This window comes from Pan troglodytes, chromosome 15 (assembly GCF_028858775.2).
Source record: "Pan troglodytes isolate AG18354 chromosome 15, NHGRI_mPanTro3-v2.0_pri, whole genome shotgun sequence".
Taxonomy (NCBI): Eukaryota; Metazoa; Chordata; class Mammalia; order Primates; family Hominidae; genus Pan; species Pan troglodytes.
The window spans coordinates 65,376,229-65,391,502 of record NC_072413.2 but is presented as its reverse complement, the minus strand read 5'-3'; the positions used below and the strand labels follow the sequence as shown (position 1 = coordinate 65,391,502).

Sequence of the window (15,274 nt, the reverse complement as noted above, 5' to 3'; positions counted from 1 at the left end):
CTTCCTGTTACTGAGAGGTCTTCTCTGCCCCCATCAGAGGCCAGGATAAAATTCCCATACCAGTTTCGGCTCACCCACTGTCCCATCTCCTACTTGCAATGAGCTCAGGAATGGCTCCAAATCCTGGAGTCCTGTCGGTTATGTTCAATTCGATAAGCGTTCCTCGAGGGCAATGCGCTAAGTGCCCGGGAAGCACCTGGCGAAGGACGCTGAGCAGAGAGACTGGAACAGTGAGCGGCGCGGGGCGCACCTGGATGGGGCGGGGCTGGCCGCTCTGTACCTGGAGGACCAACCACCGACGCTGGAGCACCTTTGGGTGGAAACGTCACGTCAGAAATCCCGACTTGGTCTGACTTCCTGCCCCGGGGCCTCAGGCTCTGGACACGAGCCAGGGAGGCGTCGCCCTGCCGCGTCGGAGCTGCTTCCTGGGCGCCGCGGGCGCGGACTGCGCGGGCTGCGCGGGTGCCGAGGAGCGCGAGGCGCGGGGAAGGCGCACCTGGGGTGGCCCTGGCGTGCGGGCGGCGACATGGAGGACGGCGTGCTCAAGGAGGGCTTCCTGGTCAAGAGGGTGAGTGCGCGTCGAGCCTCGGGACATTGCCCGGGTGGGGCCCCGCCGACGCGGCTCCCTAGAGCGGGGCCAGACGCGCGCCTCGGAACGGGCATGCTCTGGTTCCCATCCCCAACCCCCATGGTGGGACCGGGCCGCCTGTGGCCCTGATGGGCAGAGCTGCATGTTCGAGAGGACGCGGGGTAAGCGATGGCTCAGCGCACAGGCAAGGAGGAGAATCCCACTTGGTTAGTGCAGTATGGAGTCGGGGCAGGGGTACTGAAGCGTGTGTCTTAATTAAAACTTGTTAAAATATTATGAATGGTATGATATTTAAATAATATTTACTAAGATAATATAGGCGTGCTCTGTAATTTACAACCTGTGAAGGAGGAATGCTACTATGTGTCTTAAGCACTTACTGTTGGCCAGCCCTGGATATTGTCTCATGTCATCCTCCCAGCAGCCCTGCTTTCATCAAGGGGGAAAACGAAGCCCAGAGGAGTTAGGGAACTTGCTCGGGGCGGTGAAGGCAGTGGGTGGTGGAGCCAGGATCGGGATCAGACCCACTCAGGTTGACCCAAACCTTTACTGCCTCCCCAGTGCCATACACGGTGGGTACTGACATCACTCTATTACAGATGGGGAAACTGAGGACCAGAAAGATGAAGTAGCTTGCCCAGAGCTCCAGAGCCAGTAATAGCTGGGACAGGAACTGCATGTTCTGACCTTCCCTCCTCAGTCCTTCCCCACCACCCCAGGTGGCCCAGGGCAAACGAGTGCAAACAAAAACTCAGTGCCTGGGATTATGGTAGAAGATGAACAAAAGAGCAGCTGCAAAAGGAAGTTTGTTATTTCAAAATTTTTTCCTGATTTGACCTTTTTTTTTTTTTTTTTTTTTTTTTTTTTTTTTTTGAGACAGGGTCACCCAGGCTGGAGTGCAGTGGCACAATCCTGGCTCACCACAGCCTCGACTTCCCAGGCTCAGGTGATCCTCTCACCTCAGCTTCCCGAGTAGCTGGGACTACAGGTATCCACTACTACGCCCAGCTAATTTTTGTATTTTTTTGTGGAGACAGGGTTTCGCCATGTTTCCCAGGCAGGTCTTGAGGCTAAGGTGATCTGCCCACCTTAGCCTCCCAAGGTGCTGGGATAACAGGCGTGAGCCACCACACAGAGCATAATTTGAACAATGACATTAACACTAACCATTTATACTGCTATGATGGCATAGCAAAGAGACATATAAATCCAGGGCTGAGCTTTCTGGTTCTTCTACTGAGTTTTCAGCTTTGGGAGGGGAATGAAGAGGGATGAGGGGCCCTTCCTTTCATTGCCTCCCGGGGTGGCTGGATCAGCCCTAAAGTCTCAGATCACTTTCATTTTCCCCACAAAATGTGTCCACATGATGTTGCACGTTATTTGGTACAGCAGAGCGGTGGCTGTTTGCTGTAAGCAAGGAGGGTAGAAGCTGATGCCAGATCAAGGGTCAGACTGGATAGAGCAGTACAAAGCGCCACGCCCACTTGCCACTGTGGCTGAACTGATAGGCCGGTTTCTCGCAGCATGTGGAGGTGGCTGCACCTCAGACTACACATGGGGAGTTCCTAATCTCACATTTAACTGCGGCTTGGGAGGTGGGAGGGAGAGTGAGAGCTGGGCACGGGGCTTTTTGTTGGCACTGTTGATATAGCTGGGCCCTGGTAGGGCCTGTGGAGGGATGAAGTTAACATGGAGACAGATCCTTCTGATAGAGCTTTGGGAGTTTTGGAGGCCTTCTCCTGTTCCTGGGGGTTACCTTCCATCATTCCCTATCACCCCCACCACGCTGAGAGTCAGAGGAGGGCTAAGGGCAGAGCCACAGAGCTCCCAGGATATCGCCAGGAGGATGGGACTTCTCTTCTGGGTGGCCTGGTTAGGGAATCCAGGGTGCAGAAAATGAGGAGAGTCAACAGATCTGGTCCCCGTAAACCCTTGGAAAAGACAGGGCTTGGCTGAAATACCTAGAGCTCATTCCAGCCAAACCCAAAGACTGGGATGGAGCCTGACCCTGAGGCAAGCGGAAGTCACACCCCTCCCTGCAGGGTGAAGGATAGGGCCCCAGAACCCTGTTGTGGTCCCAGTCTGCTGAGTAATCCCAACTTTTTCAACCCTCCATATCCCCTCTCCTCTTAGATGGCAATAGCATTCCCTATGTCCACTGGAGAAGTTGCAGGCTGTGGCAGGGGGATTCCATAGTCTTAGGAGAGTTAAGAGCTCAGAGGTGGGGCAGGGCCTGCGTTGGAAGCCGGAGTGCAGAGCAGTCATCACCGGTGAAAGCGAAGTCAGAGGCAGGCAGGGACATGATAGAGTTGGCTCTTAATCCCGCCCAGACGAGAAAGAAGCAGAGTTCCAGGCAAAATGCAAGGAGCTCACTGGGCCTGGCTGTCAGGGGAGTAGGGAGAGGGAAGTGGGAGATGAGCCGTTGAGCAGGAGTGCTTTTCCTGGGAGAAGAGGCAGAAGCACTGCCAGGCGTTCCTGCTGGGCTCATATTGTGAATAACATTGCAATGTGAACATGCTCTGGCCTAGAGATTTTATGTGTAGGGCTCTATCCTTTTTTGTAAAGCTCTGTAAAAGCTTTATAACAAAGAGTTATTTTTATTTTATTTTGTATTTTTGTAGAGATGAGGTCTCACTCTGTTGCCCAGGCTGGAGTACAGTGGCATCAGCAAGGCTCACTGCAGCCTCGACTTCCCAGGCTCAAGCAATCTTCCTGCCTCAGCCTCCCTAGTAGCTGGGACTACAGGTACATGTTACCACACCCAGCTAATGTTTTGTTTTTTGCTTTTTTTTTTATAGCGACAATGTCTCACCATGTTGCCCAGGCTGGTCTTGAACTCCTGGGCTCAAGCAATCCTCCCACCTTGGCCTAAGTGCTGGGATTATAGGTGCCTGGCCAATAAAGGATCATTTATGTGATGAAAAAACTGAAAACCACCTGTCTGTCCCCACCAAATGACTAATTAAATTATGGTTATGCAGATGTTGAATATGTTTATAGTATTAAAATCCGAAGAGTAAAGTGATAAAATGTATGAGTAAAGAAAAAATATGCGTAGAAGAAAAAGACCAGAAGGAGTTCTGGAGGCTAGAGGTGCAAAATCAAGGTGTTGCCAGGGCCGTGCTGCCTCTGAAACTTGTAGAGGAGGATCCTTCCTAGCTTCTGGTGTTTGCAGGCAACCCTTGGCATTCCCTGGCTTCTAAATACTTCAGTGCAACCACTGTCTCTGTTGTCACGTGACCATCCTCTCCCTATGTGTCTCTTAGTGTCCAAATTTTCGTCTTCCTATAAGGACACCAGTCAATTGGATTAGTGCCCATTCTAGTCTAGGGTGACTTCATTCTAACTTCATTACATCTGCAAAGACCCTATTTCCAAATAACATCACACTTACAGGTCCAGAGGTTAGGACTTCAATGTATCTTTTTTGGGGAAATACAATTCAACCCATAGCAAGTATCATCCCATCTTTGTTTTTCTTTTTTTATTTTATTTTATTTATTTATTTTGAGACCGAGTTTTGCTCTTGTTGCCCAGGCTGGAGTGCAATGGTGCAATCTCGGCTCACTGCAACCTCTGCCTCCCAGGTTCAAGCGATTCTCATGCCTCAGCCTCCTGAGTAGCTGGGATTACAGGCATGCGCCACCACGCCCGGTTAATTTTGTATTTTTAGTAGAGACGGGGTTTTCCGTGTTGGTCAGGCTGGTCTTGAACTCCCAACCTCAGGTGATCCACCCACCTGGCCTCCCAAAGTGCTGGGATTACAGGTGTGAGCCACCATGCCCGGCCCTCTATTTTATTTTATTTTCAAGAGACAGTGTCTCACTATGTTACCGAGGCTGGAGCACAGGGACTATTCACAGGTGTGATCATAGTGCATTGCAATGTTGAGCTCTTGCGCTCAAGCGAACTTCCTGGCTCAGCCTCCCAAGTAGCTGGGACTACAAGTACACACCACTGGGCCCAGCTGGCATCTCTGCTTTTCTCAGGGTTATAGAGCCTTGGGCAAGACCTTTCTGTGCTTCTGTTTCCTTATCTTTAAAGTTAGGGGTCTGCCGGGTGTGGTGGCTCACACCTGTAATCCCAACAATGTGGGAGGCCAAAGTGGGAGGATTGCTTGAGGCCAGGAGTTCGAGAGCAGCCTAGGCAACAAAATGAGAACTCATCTCTACAAAAAATAAAATAATTAGCCAGTCACGGTGGTACTCGCTTGTAGTCCCAGCTGCTTGGGAGGCTGAGATGGGAGAATCGCTTGAGCCCAGGGGTTTGAGGCTGCAGTGAGCTATGATCATGCCACTGCACTCCAGCCTCGGCAACCAAATGAGACCCTGCCTCAAAAACATTTTTTTTTTAATTAAAAAAAATAAGGTTAGGGGCTGGGCGTGGTGGCTCATGCCTGTAATCCAAGCATTTTAGGAGGCCGAGGCGGGCAGATCACGAGGTCAGGAGTTCGAGACCAGCCTAGCCAACATAGTGAAACCCCATCTCTACTAAAAAATACAAAAAATTAGCCAGGTGTGGTGATGGGTGCCTGTAGTCCCAGCTACTCGGGAGGCTGAGGCAGGAGAATTGCTTGAATCCAGGAGGTGGAGGTTGCAGTGAGCTGAGATCGCACCACAGCACTCTAGCCCGGGCAACAGTGCAAGACTCTGTCTCAAAAAAAGTAATAGTAATAAGGTTAAGGAATAAAGGAGGCTTTTTCCTGGGGTCTCTCCAGCTGTGACATTCTGTGTCTCGTAAGCCCATCCCTGAGGTGCCATTCCAGCTTATGGGCCCCTCGTCCTTCTCTCCAAAAGGGATCCAGGGAACTCCAAGCACCCCCTGCTTCAGCTGGCCTCTGGTTCCAGCCAGCGGATTACAGACAAGAAACCTAAAAGAGAAGCTACTCTCTGCCCAGGGACAAGTGTCCAGGTGGAGGGAGGCCTGGGTTCTTCTTCAGCATACCATTGTGTTATTGGCCTGTGACTCACTTTGCCTGGTGATTTTAGACCAGTCACTATGCCCTCTGTGCATGGTGTGGTTTATCTGTAGAGCAGAACCGGTGGTGCTTTCTTGCCAGGTTCATGGACTATTCCAGCAGCCTCCAGCTGAGCTCCCCACTCCAGTCTCACCTGCTTCCTTTGGCTATTCTGTTCTGCTGCTGTGTTCGGAGTGATAGGTTTAACATGAGAACGTAAGCTTGCTGTCTTTCTGCTTAAAATCCTTCAAGGACTCCCCTTGAAGATCAAACTTTGTGGCACAGAACCTGAAGCCCTTGCCACCTTGGTCCCCATCACCTCCCCTATGGAGCCCAAGCCATATAGAACCACGGGGAGTTTCCCCAAAGTGGCAGGGGTCCTATGCTCACCCCTCCTTGACTTCCTGACCTGCCTAACTCCACACAACCAGAAAGACTGAGCCCCAGTATCACTCCTGGGAATGTACCTAACCCCACCTCAGCCTCTCCTGAGCTCCTCCTTGGGGTTTGTATCATGCCCTATATTAATTATTGATTGTTGTATAACAAATTATCCCAAAAGTTAGCATTTTTTTTTTTTTTTTTGAGATGGAATCTTGCTCTTTCACCAAGGCTGGAGTGCAGTGGCGCCATCTTGGCTCACTGCAACCTCCTCCTCCTGGGTTCAAGTGATTCTTGTGTCTCAGCCTCCTGAGTAGCTGGGACTACAGGCACCCACCACCACGCCCAGCTAATTTTTGAATTTTTAGTAGAGACGGGGTTTAACCTTTTTGGCCAGGCTGGTCTCAAACTCTTGACTTTAAGTGATCTACCTGCCCTCAGCCTACCAAAGTGCTGGGATTACAGGTGTGAGCCACCGTGCCTGGCCAAGCATCTTAAAACAACAAGATTTGTCATCTCACTGTTTCTGAGGGTCAGGTATCCAGTAACAGCGTAGCTGCAAGACTGGCTCAGGGTCTCTCGTGAGGCTGCAGCCAAGAGTGACAGTCACCTGAAGGCTTGACTGGCTGTAGGGTCCAATTCTGAGCTCACCTACATGGCTGTTGGCTGGAGGCCTCAGGTCCTCACCTCTCAATTGGGCTGCTTAGGATATGGCAGCTAGCTTTTCCCACAGCAAATAATCAGAAAGAGAGAGAGGGAGAGAGAGAGGCAAAGGGAGAAAGAGAGAGAATGCCAATAAGAAGCCTCAGAAGACCTTTATAACCTAATGTCAGAATTGGGATACCATCACTCTGCCATATTGCCATACAGACCAGCCCTAGTAAAATGTGGAAAGAGACTATGCAAGGCTGTGAACACCAGAAGGAGGGGATCACTGAGGCCATGCCAGTCATCTGTCCTGGAACTTTTCATACTGGGTGGGGTAGGTGTCTGTCTTCCCCACTGGATTAGGACAGAGTCTTGTTCATCTTTGCCTTGGTGCCATATTATTAATCATTGATTATTAAATGAATGAATGAATGATTTCCCTAATCATCTCATCAGGATTTTTGTGTATTTAAATTTAAATTCATTTTTTCATGATAAAAATAATACATTCATATAAGTAAACAAACTAAAACAGTACTCAAGGAAATGAAAATGAAAATAAGTTTCTATTCTTTTTTTTTTTTTTTTTTTTTTTTTTTGAGATGGACTCTCGCTCTGTCACCCAGGCTGGAGCTCAATCTTGGCTCACTGCAACCTCCACTTCCAGGATTCAAACAATTCTCCTGCCTCAGCCTCCTGAGTAGCTGGGATTACAGGCGCCTGCCACCACACCTGGCTAATATTGTATTTTTAGTAGAGATGGGGTTTCGCCATGTTGGCCACGGTGGTCTTGAACTTCTGACCTCAGGTGACCCGCCTACTTTGGCCTCCCAAAGTTCTGGGATTACAGGTGTGAGCCACCGCACCTGGCCACCATTCTTATTACTCTGTATCCACTCTTACTCCTTAGAGGTGACCATTGTTTACATTTCTGGGGTATCCCTCCAGAAATTTTCTAAACTACAAGAAATACTTAAGTATTAGAAATACTTATGTACTATATATATTTTTTCTAAGATGGGGTCTCACTCTGTTGCCCAGGATGGAGTTCATTGGTGTGATCATAGCTTACTGCAGCCTCGACCTCCCAGGCTCAAATGATTCTCCCACCTCAGCCTCCTGAGTGGCTGGGACCACAGGTGCATGTCACCACACCTGACTAATTTTTTTATTATTTGTAGAGACTAGGTATTGCTGTGTTGTCCAAGCTGGTCTTGAAGTCCTAGGCTCAAGTGATCCTCCCATCTTAGCATCCCAAAGTGCTGGGATTACAGGTGTGAATCACCACACCCAACTCAAAATTTTAAATATTTAGAAGTATTTTCTAAAATACTACTACTAGAGGTTTGTTGTTTAGTTTTGTTTTTGAGACAGGGTCTCACTATGTTGCCCAGGCTGGACTTGAACTTTTAGGCGTGGGCAATCCTCCTGCCTCAGCCTCCTGAGTAGCTGAGACTGAAGCTGCATGTGGCTACTAGAGTTTTTTTAGGTATCATATGAAGTAATATGAGTAAAAGTGCTTTGCTCATCTCAAAGACATTGCCACCTATTCTTGTTGCTTTAGACTGTGGAGTCTGACCTTGAAGGCTGTGCCAGTGGCCTACCATCTCTTAGGATTGGAATTCTTGCACTGCAGCTACACCAGGCACTATGTTGTTACCATATATATTTAGATTATTTTTCATTTTTTTCATTATTATAAGCGGTGTTCCTATAAGTGTCAATACATGAAACCTTTTCTATAATCTATATTATTTTCTTTCAAAAATTTTTTTGGCAGTCTCACTGTGTTGCCCAGGCTAGAGTGTGGTAGCGCAATCACAGCTTGTTGCAGCCTTGACCTCCCAGGCTCACGTGGTCCTCCCACCTCAGCCTCTTGAGTTGGCTGAGACTACAGGAGTGTGCCACCACACCCAGCTAATTTTTAATTTTTTTGTAGAAATGACTTCTCACTATAGTGCCCAGACTGGTCTTGAACTCCTGGGCTCAGGCGATCCTCTCTCCTTGGCCTCCCAAAGTGCTGGGATTATAGGCGTGAGCCACTGCACCCAGCCTCATATTCTAGATTATTTACTTAACAGAGATCCCTAAAGTGGTATTATTGGGTCAAAGGATTTGAACATTTTCATGAGGGCCACCAGCTTATTTGAATTTCTTGTCTACGTAGTACATCTTTTGTCATCAGTTTTTCTTCTCAGACTTCTCTCCTTTGCTATCAGTTAGGATTCTCAGTTGCTTGTAACACATTCCACTTTAGTGACTTTGAACAGAAGGGGTTTCTTGGAGGACATATACAAACTTAAGAATATTTGACAGGACAGAGAATATTTGGCTGGGATGCCATAGAGCTGGGGACCATACAGTCAGACAAAAACACCCACAGTACTAGGTTGGTGTCATTTCTGTTTGAAGATGTTTCTATTAGAAGCATCACTGCTGACTCTGTTTGCCACCTGTCCCTGATGACTCTGAGTCTGGGTATCAGAACAATCTGCTCTTTTGCTACTGCCCTTGCCAAAATTTCTTGTTTTCCCATGTTTGACTACCACCAAACATGCATCAAAGCAAAATGGGCAAAAGATTTGAATAGACATTTCTCGAAAGAAGACATACAAATGGCAAAAAGGTCTACGAAAAAGTGCTCAACACCATTGATTATCAGGGAAATGCAAATCAAAACTACAATGGGATATCATCTCACCCCAGTTAAAATAGCTTTTATCCAAAAGACAGGCAAATACAAATTCTGGTGAGGATATGGAGAAAAGGGAACCCTCCTACACTGTTGGTGAGAATGTAAATTAGTACAACCATTATGCAGAACAATTTAGAGGCTCCTCAAAAAAATATAAATAGAGCTACCATGTGATCCAGCAATTCCGCTGCTGGGTATATACCCAAAAGAAAGGAAATCAATATATTGAAGAGATATCTGCACACCCATGTTTGTTGCAGCACTGTTTACAATAGCCAAGATTGGAAGCAACCTGTGTCCTCCAACACATGAATGAATAAAGAAAATGTGGTACATATATACCATGGAATACTATTCAGCCATAAAAAAGAATGAGATCCTGTCATTTGCAACAATGTGGATGGAACTGGAGGTCATTATGTTAAATGAAATAAGCCAGGCACAGAAAGACAAATATCACATGTTCTCACTTATTCGCCAGCTCTAAAAATCAAAACAACTCATGGACTTAGAGAGTAGAAGGATGGTTACCAGAGGCTGGGAAGGGTGGGTGAGGGGCTGCCGGGGAGATGGGAATGGTTAATGGGTACAAAAAAATTAATTAGAAAGAATGAGAAAGACTTACTATTTAATAGCACAACAGGGTGACTATAGTCAATAATAACTTAATTGTACGTTTTAAAATAACCAAAAGAGTATAATCGGATTGTTTGTAACACAAAGGATAAATGCTTGAGGGGATGGATACCCCATTCTCCATAATGTGATTATTATGCAATGTATGCCTGTATCAAAATAGCTCATGTACCCCATGTATATATACTTATTATGTACCCACAAAAATAAAAAATAAAAAAATTTAAAGTAAAAATTACATCAATGCCCCATGCATGGAATTGACAGAAACTTCCTTAAGTGGAAGAAACTCTGGGAAATTTAACATTTCGTCCAGGAAAGTATAACATCTCTGTATTTTTGTTGTTGTTGTTGTTTGAGATGGACTCTTCCTCTGTCACCCAGGCTGGAGTGCAGTGGCACTGTCATCTTGGCTCACTGCAAACTCCGCCTCCTGAGTTCAAGTGATTCTTCTGCCTCAGCCTCCTGAGTAGCTGGGATTACAGGCATGTGCCACCATGCCTAGCTAATTTTTATATTTTTAGCAGAGACAGGGTTTCACCATGTTGGCCAGACTGCTCTCGAACTCCTGACCTCAGGAGTTGGGTGATCCGCCCACCTCGGCCTCCCAAAATGTTGGAATTACAGGCGTGAGCCACCGCGCCGGCCTGTATTTGTATTTTCTGCCCGATATCTGTTGGTTGCATTTTTCTCCTCTTATATCACTAGTCTCCTTCCTTTCCCTATCATATTAGTTTATGAGGGCTGCTATAACTAAATATCACAGAATAGGTGGTTGAAACAACTCAGATTTATTTCTCATGGTTCTGCATGATAGAAGTCCAATATCAAGGTACCAGCAGTTTGGTTTCTTCTAAGACCTCTCTCTCCTTGGCTTGCAGATGGCACCTCCTCACTGTGTCCTGAGTGGTCTTTCCTCTGTGTGAGCTGTGTGTCCAAATCTCCTCTTCTTTTTAAAATTATTATTATTGTTGTTTTAGAGACAGGGACTCACTCTGTTGCCCAGGCTGCAGTGTAGTGGCAAGATCTTGGTTCACTGTAGCATTAACCTCCTGGGCCCCAGCAATCCTCCCACCTCAGCCTCCCAAGTAGCTCGGACTACAGGCACGTGCCACCACGCCTGGCTAATTTTTATTTATTTGTTTATTTATTTATTTATTTTTATTAATAGAGATGGGGTCTCCCTATGTTGCTGAGGCTGGCCTCAAACTCCTGGGCTCAAGCAATCCTTCTGCCTCAGCCTCCCAAATTCCTGGGATTACAGGCCTGAGCCACCGCAGCCAACCTAAATCTCCTTTTCTTATAAAGACTCTAGTCAGATTGGATTAAGGCCCATCCTAATGACCCCATTCTAATTTAATTCCCTCCTTAAAGGGGATGTATCTCCAAATACATTCCCAGTCTCAGGCACTGGGGCTAGGCATGCAACGTACGAATTTTGGAGGCACACAGACACACAGTGCATCCCATACTATTATTTTTTTTTTTTAAGAGGCAGAATCTTGCTCTGTCGCCCAGGTTGGAGTGCTGTGGTGTGATCATAGCTCACTATAGCCTCAAACTCCTGGGTTTAAATGATTGTCCCTCCTCAGCCTCCCAAGTAGCTGGGACTGCAGATGTGTGCCACCATGCCCAGCTAATTTTTAATTTTTTCTTGTAGAGATGGCATTTCACTATGTTGCCCAGGCTAGTCTCAAACTCCTGGTCTCAAGTGATCCTCCTACCTTGGCCTCCCGAAGTGCTGGGATTACAGGCGTGAACCACCGAGCTCAGCCCTAAGATTCTTTTGCCCTCTCCTCTACTCCACCTCCCACCTCCCTCCTACCATTAACTTAATTGCCTTCTCCACTCCCTTCCAGCTACAGCCTTGGGTGCCAGCAGTTTACTGCCTTGGATTCTGAAGCACCCAGATGTCCCAGACGAGTCCTGCTAGTGCTGCCCCAGGACCCCTGCAGTTGGGGCGGGGGGTGGTCTTAGGAAATGGGGACCTGAGGCTGGGCTATCTGCAGAGCAGTAGAGAACCCCAATAGCTGCGAAGTCAAAGACAAATCTTTTTTGTTTCTTTAAACATGTCTGCTTGTGTCAGGTAAAACTGTCAATGCCCATACTACATGTGGATGTAAGTAAGGAACAAAGTGAAGAGAGCAAAAATGTGCAATTCCACTGGACTGCACGAACCCTCTCATGGAAACAGAGTGATCATCACGTAGCATAGTAACACTGGGACATGTTAATAAACTCTTGTCAGATTAGCTGTGTTATAAGTGTTATTTAGTTGTCACAGTAAATTCTGTTTGGGCTCAAGTCAGTGTTCACAAAGCTCAGTTATATGCACAAATAACTTTGGTGCAGACGATTCCTTCTACAACTTTTGGCTCTCTAACAGCTCTTAGTACGTGCTGAGTGTGGAATAGAATCATAGCACCAGAGATTGAGAACTAAAAGGGCCTTTGATATGAATCCGTGCTAGGCAAGGAAATGAGTGAATTGGGGCAACGGACTTTGATTCAGGTAAAGCACCTCTGTTGGTTAGAACCTAGCCCTAAGCTCGGCTTTGGAAATATCCCAGGAAGGTGCTTTTGTGACTGTGTACTAAACTCATTCCTTTCTGATCCCTCAGCAGACATTTCCCCATCCACTGATCTTTCTAGAAATAGGCTCTCCATGTTCATCTGACTATTCTGCCCATTGGCTCTACCACCCAGTTGAGAGCCACCTAAACGACCCTTCTCTTTATTTCTGCCACCTGAGACCCACCTAAACCACCCTTCTCTTTATTCCTGCCACCTGAGAACCACCTAAACTACCCTTCTCTTTATTCCTGCCACCTGAGAACCACCTAAACTACCCTTCTCTTTATTCCTGCCACCTGACAGCCACCTAAACTACCCTTCTCTTTATTCCTGCCACCTGAGAACCACCTAAACTACCCTTCTCTTTATTCCTGCCACCTGAGACCCACCTAAACTACCCTTCTCTTTATTCCTGCCACCTGAGACCCACCTAAACTACCCTTCTCTTTATTCCTGCCACCTGACAGCCACCTAAACTACCCTTCTCTTTATTCCTGCCACCTGAGACCCACCTAAACTACCCTTCTCTTTATTCCTGCCACCTGACAGCCACCTAAACTACCCTTCTCTTTATTCCTGCCACCTGAGACCCACCTAAACTACCCTTCTCTTTATTCCTGCCACCTGAGAACCACCTAAACTACCCTTCTCTTTATTCCTGCCACCTGACAGCCACCTAAACTACCCTTCTCTTTATTCCTGCCACCTGAGAACCACCTAAACTACTTCCCGAGTGGCTGGGACTACAAGCGTGTGCCACCACACCCGGCTAATTTTTAAATTTTTTTGTAAAGACGAGGTCTCACTATACTCCCTAGGCTGGTCTTGAAGAACTCCTGGGCTTCTGTGATCCTCTCACCTTGGCCTCCCAAAGTGCTAGGATTACATGCATGAGCCACCATGCCCGGTCCCTGTTTTGTTTGGCCTTGCTGAACATCTTCTCATACCATTAAATTTCTGTAAAACATATTTTTAATGACGATTATGTGGATACATAGTTTACTCGCCAACTTCTATTGTTTGTAACTGAGGTTGTTCCATTTTTTCCACTGTTCTGTAATGAATATCCTTGCATGTAAATTTTGACCTGCATCTGTTTTTTTTCCTTTGGATATATTCCTAGAAAGAATATTACTAGTCAAAGGATGTGGGCAATATGAGGCCACTTACAGTCTCCCAGTGCTAAGGACTCTGACAGTCTTACCTAGCCAGGTGTGGCAGGCATAAAGAGAAGGTGAACATGGAGAGCCTATTTCTAGAAAGATCAGTGGATGGGGAAATGTCTGCCGAGGGATCAGAAAGGATCCCTTTCTGAGGTGGGAGGATCACTTGAGTCCAGGAAAGGGAGGCTGCGGTGAGCTGAGGTCATGCCACTGTACTCCAGCCTGTCTCTTTTGAGACCTTGTCTATAAAACAAGAACAAAACCAAAAAAACTAGAAAATAAAACTATATGTAAAATAATCTTAATTTTTTAAAAAAACCAGAAGGCAAAAACTAAAAGGAAAAAAGACTGGAAGGAAATACAATATGTTAGCAATGGCTGTCTCCTAGCAGTAGGATTACAGGGAGTGATTTTTCTCTTCTTTTTACTTTGTAGTTTCTTTCAAGGTTTATAACCAGAGAAATGGCCAAATAGGAACTAGAAGGTCAGTGCCAAAGGTCTTTGCTACGTACTCAGAAGAGATCCAGACACAAATCCTGCTGTCTTCCTTGGAGACTGATTTCCACAGCACAGTCTGGTTACTTGTGCCACCAGACACCCCCTCCCTGAACACCATACCCTCCCATTGACCGCCTCACCTCAGGGCTTTCTTGTCTGTCCATAGGGCCACATTGTCCACAATTGGAAGGTGCGATGGTTCATCCTTCGGCAGAACACGCTGGTGTACTACAAGCTTGAGGGGGGTCGGAGAGTGACCCCTCCCAAGGGCCGGATCCTCCTGGATGGCTGCACCATCACCTGCCCCTGCCTGGAGTATGAAAATCGACCGGTAAGTGATGGCCCCTGCTGTCCAGCTCCTCTCTGTTCCACAGCCTTCCCACCTCTGGCCTCTTTGGGAAAGTGGTGTGGGTAGGAGGAAGAGCTCAGAGTTAGAATTGAAAAACTTGGATTCAAATCCTGGCTCCGCCGCATACCAGGTATGTGAGCTTGGACAAGTAGCTAAACCTCTCTGAGCCTTCGTTCCTCATCTGTAAAATGGGATGAAATAATTACCCCTGAGTGTCTCACATGGTTGTGGTGAGGACCATGAAGGTCACGGTGTATTAGAGCACTGTATGGGCTGGGAGGCAGGCACCACACAAATGTGAGTAATTACTGCTATCTTGGGGTTCACTATGATGGCTTTCATCCCCTGAGGCGTCTGTGTTCCAGAAGTAAGGGGTGGCTTCAACCCTACCATTAAAAAAGTCTAGGCTGGGCGTGGTGGCTCACGCCTGTAATCCCAACACTTTGGGAGGCCGAGATGGGCAGATTGCTTGAGGTGAGGAGTTTGAGACCAGCCTGGCCAACATGGTGAAACCCCATCTCTACTAAAAATACAAAAATTAGCTGAGCGTGGTCGCAGCGGCCTGTAATCCCAGCTACTTGGGAGGCTGAGGTAGGAGAATCGCTTGACCCTGGGAGGCAGAGTTTGCAGTGAGCCGAGATCACGCCACTGCACTCCAGCCTGTGTGACAGAATGAGACTCCTCAAAAAAAAAAAAAAGTCTCCCAATAAATTATTTATCAAGGGCCCATCATGTGCCAAGACATTTGCAAGGCATGGAGGAATCAAGGAAGAAAATGGTAAGAT

The 15,274-nt window shown here is 47.1% G+C and overlaps 1 protein-coding gene across 2 annotated transcripts in view; it reads left to right on the top strand.

Annotated features, from left to right (window-relative positions):
* The first annotated feature begins 346 nt into the window (after positions 1-346).
* Positions 347-15,274, top strand: part of PLEK2 (pleckstrin 2) — a 30,352-nt gene continuing 15,424 nt past the window's right edge. The window contains exons 1-2 of one of the 2 annotated variants that reach the window (XM_510017.8): positions 347-568; positions 14,307-14,471. In XM_510017.8, coding sequence (XP_510017.3) covers positions 527-568; positions 14,307-14,471 — 207 coding nt within the window. In that variant the 5' untranslated portion in view covers positions 347-526. The remainder of the gene's footprint in view (positions 569-14,306; positions 14,472-15,274) is intronic. The other variant, XM_016926960.4, reaches the window with a different exon arrangement.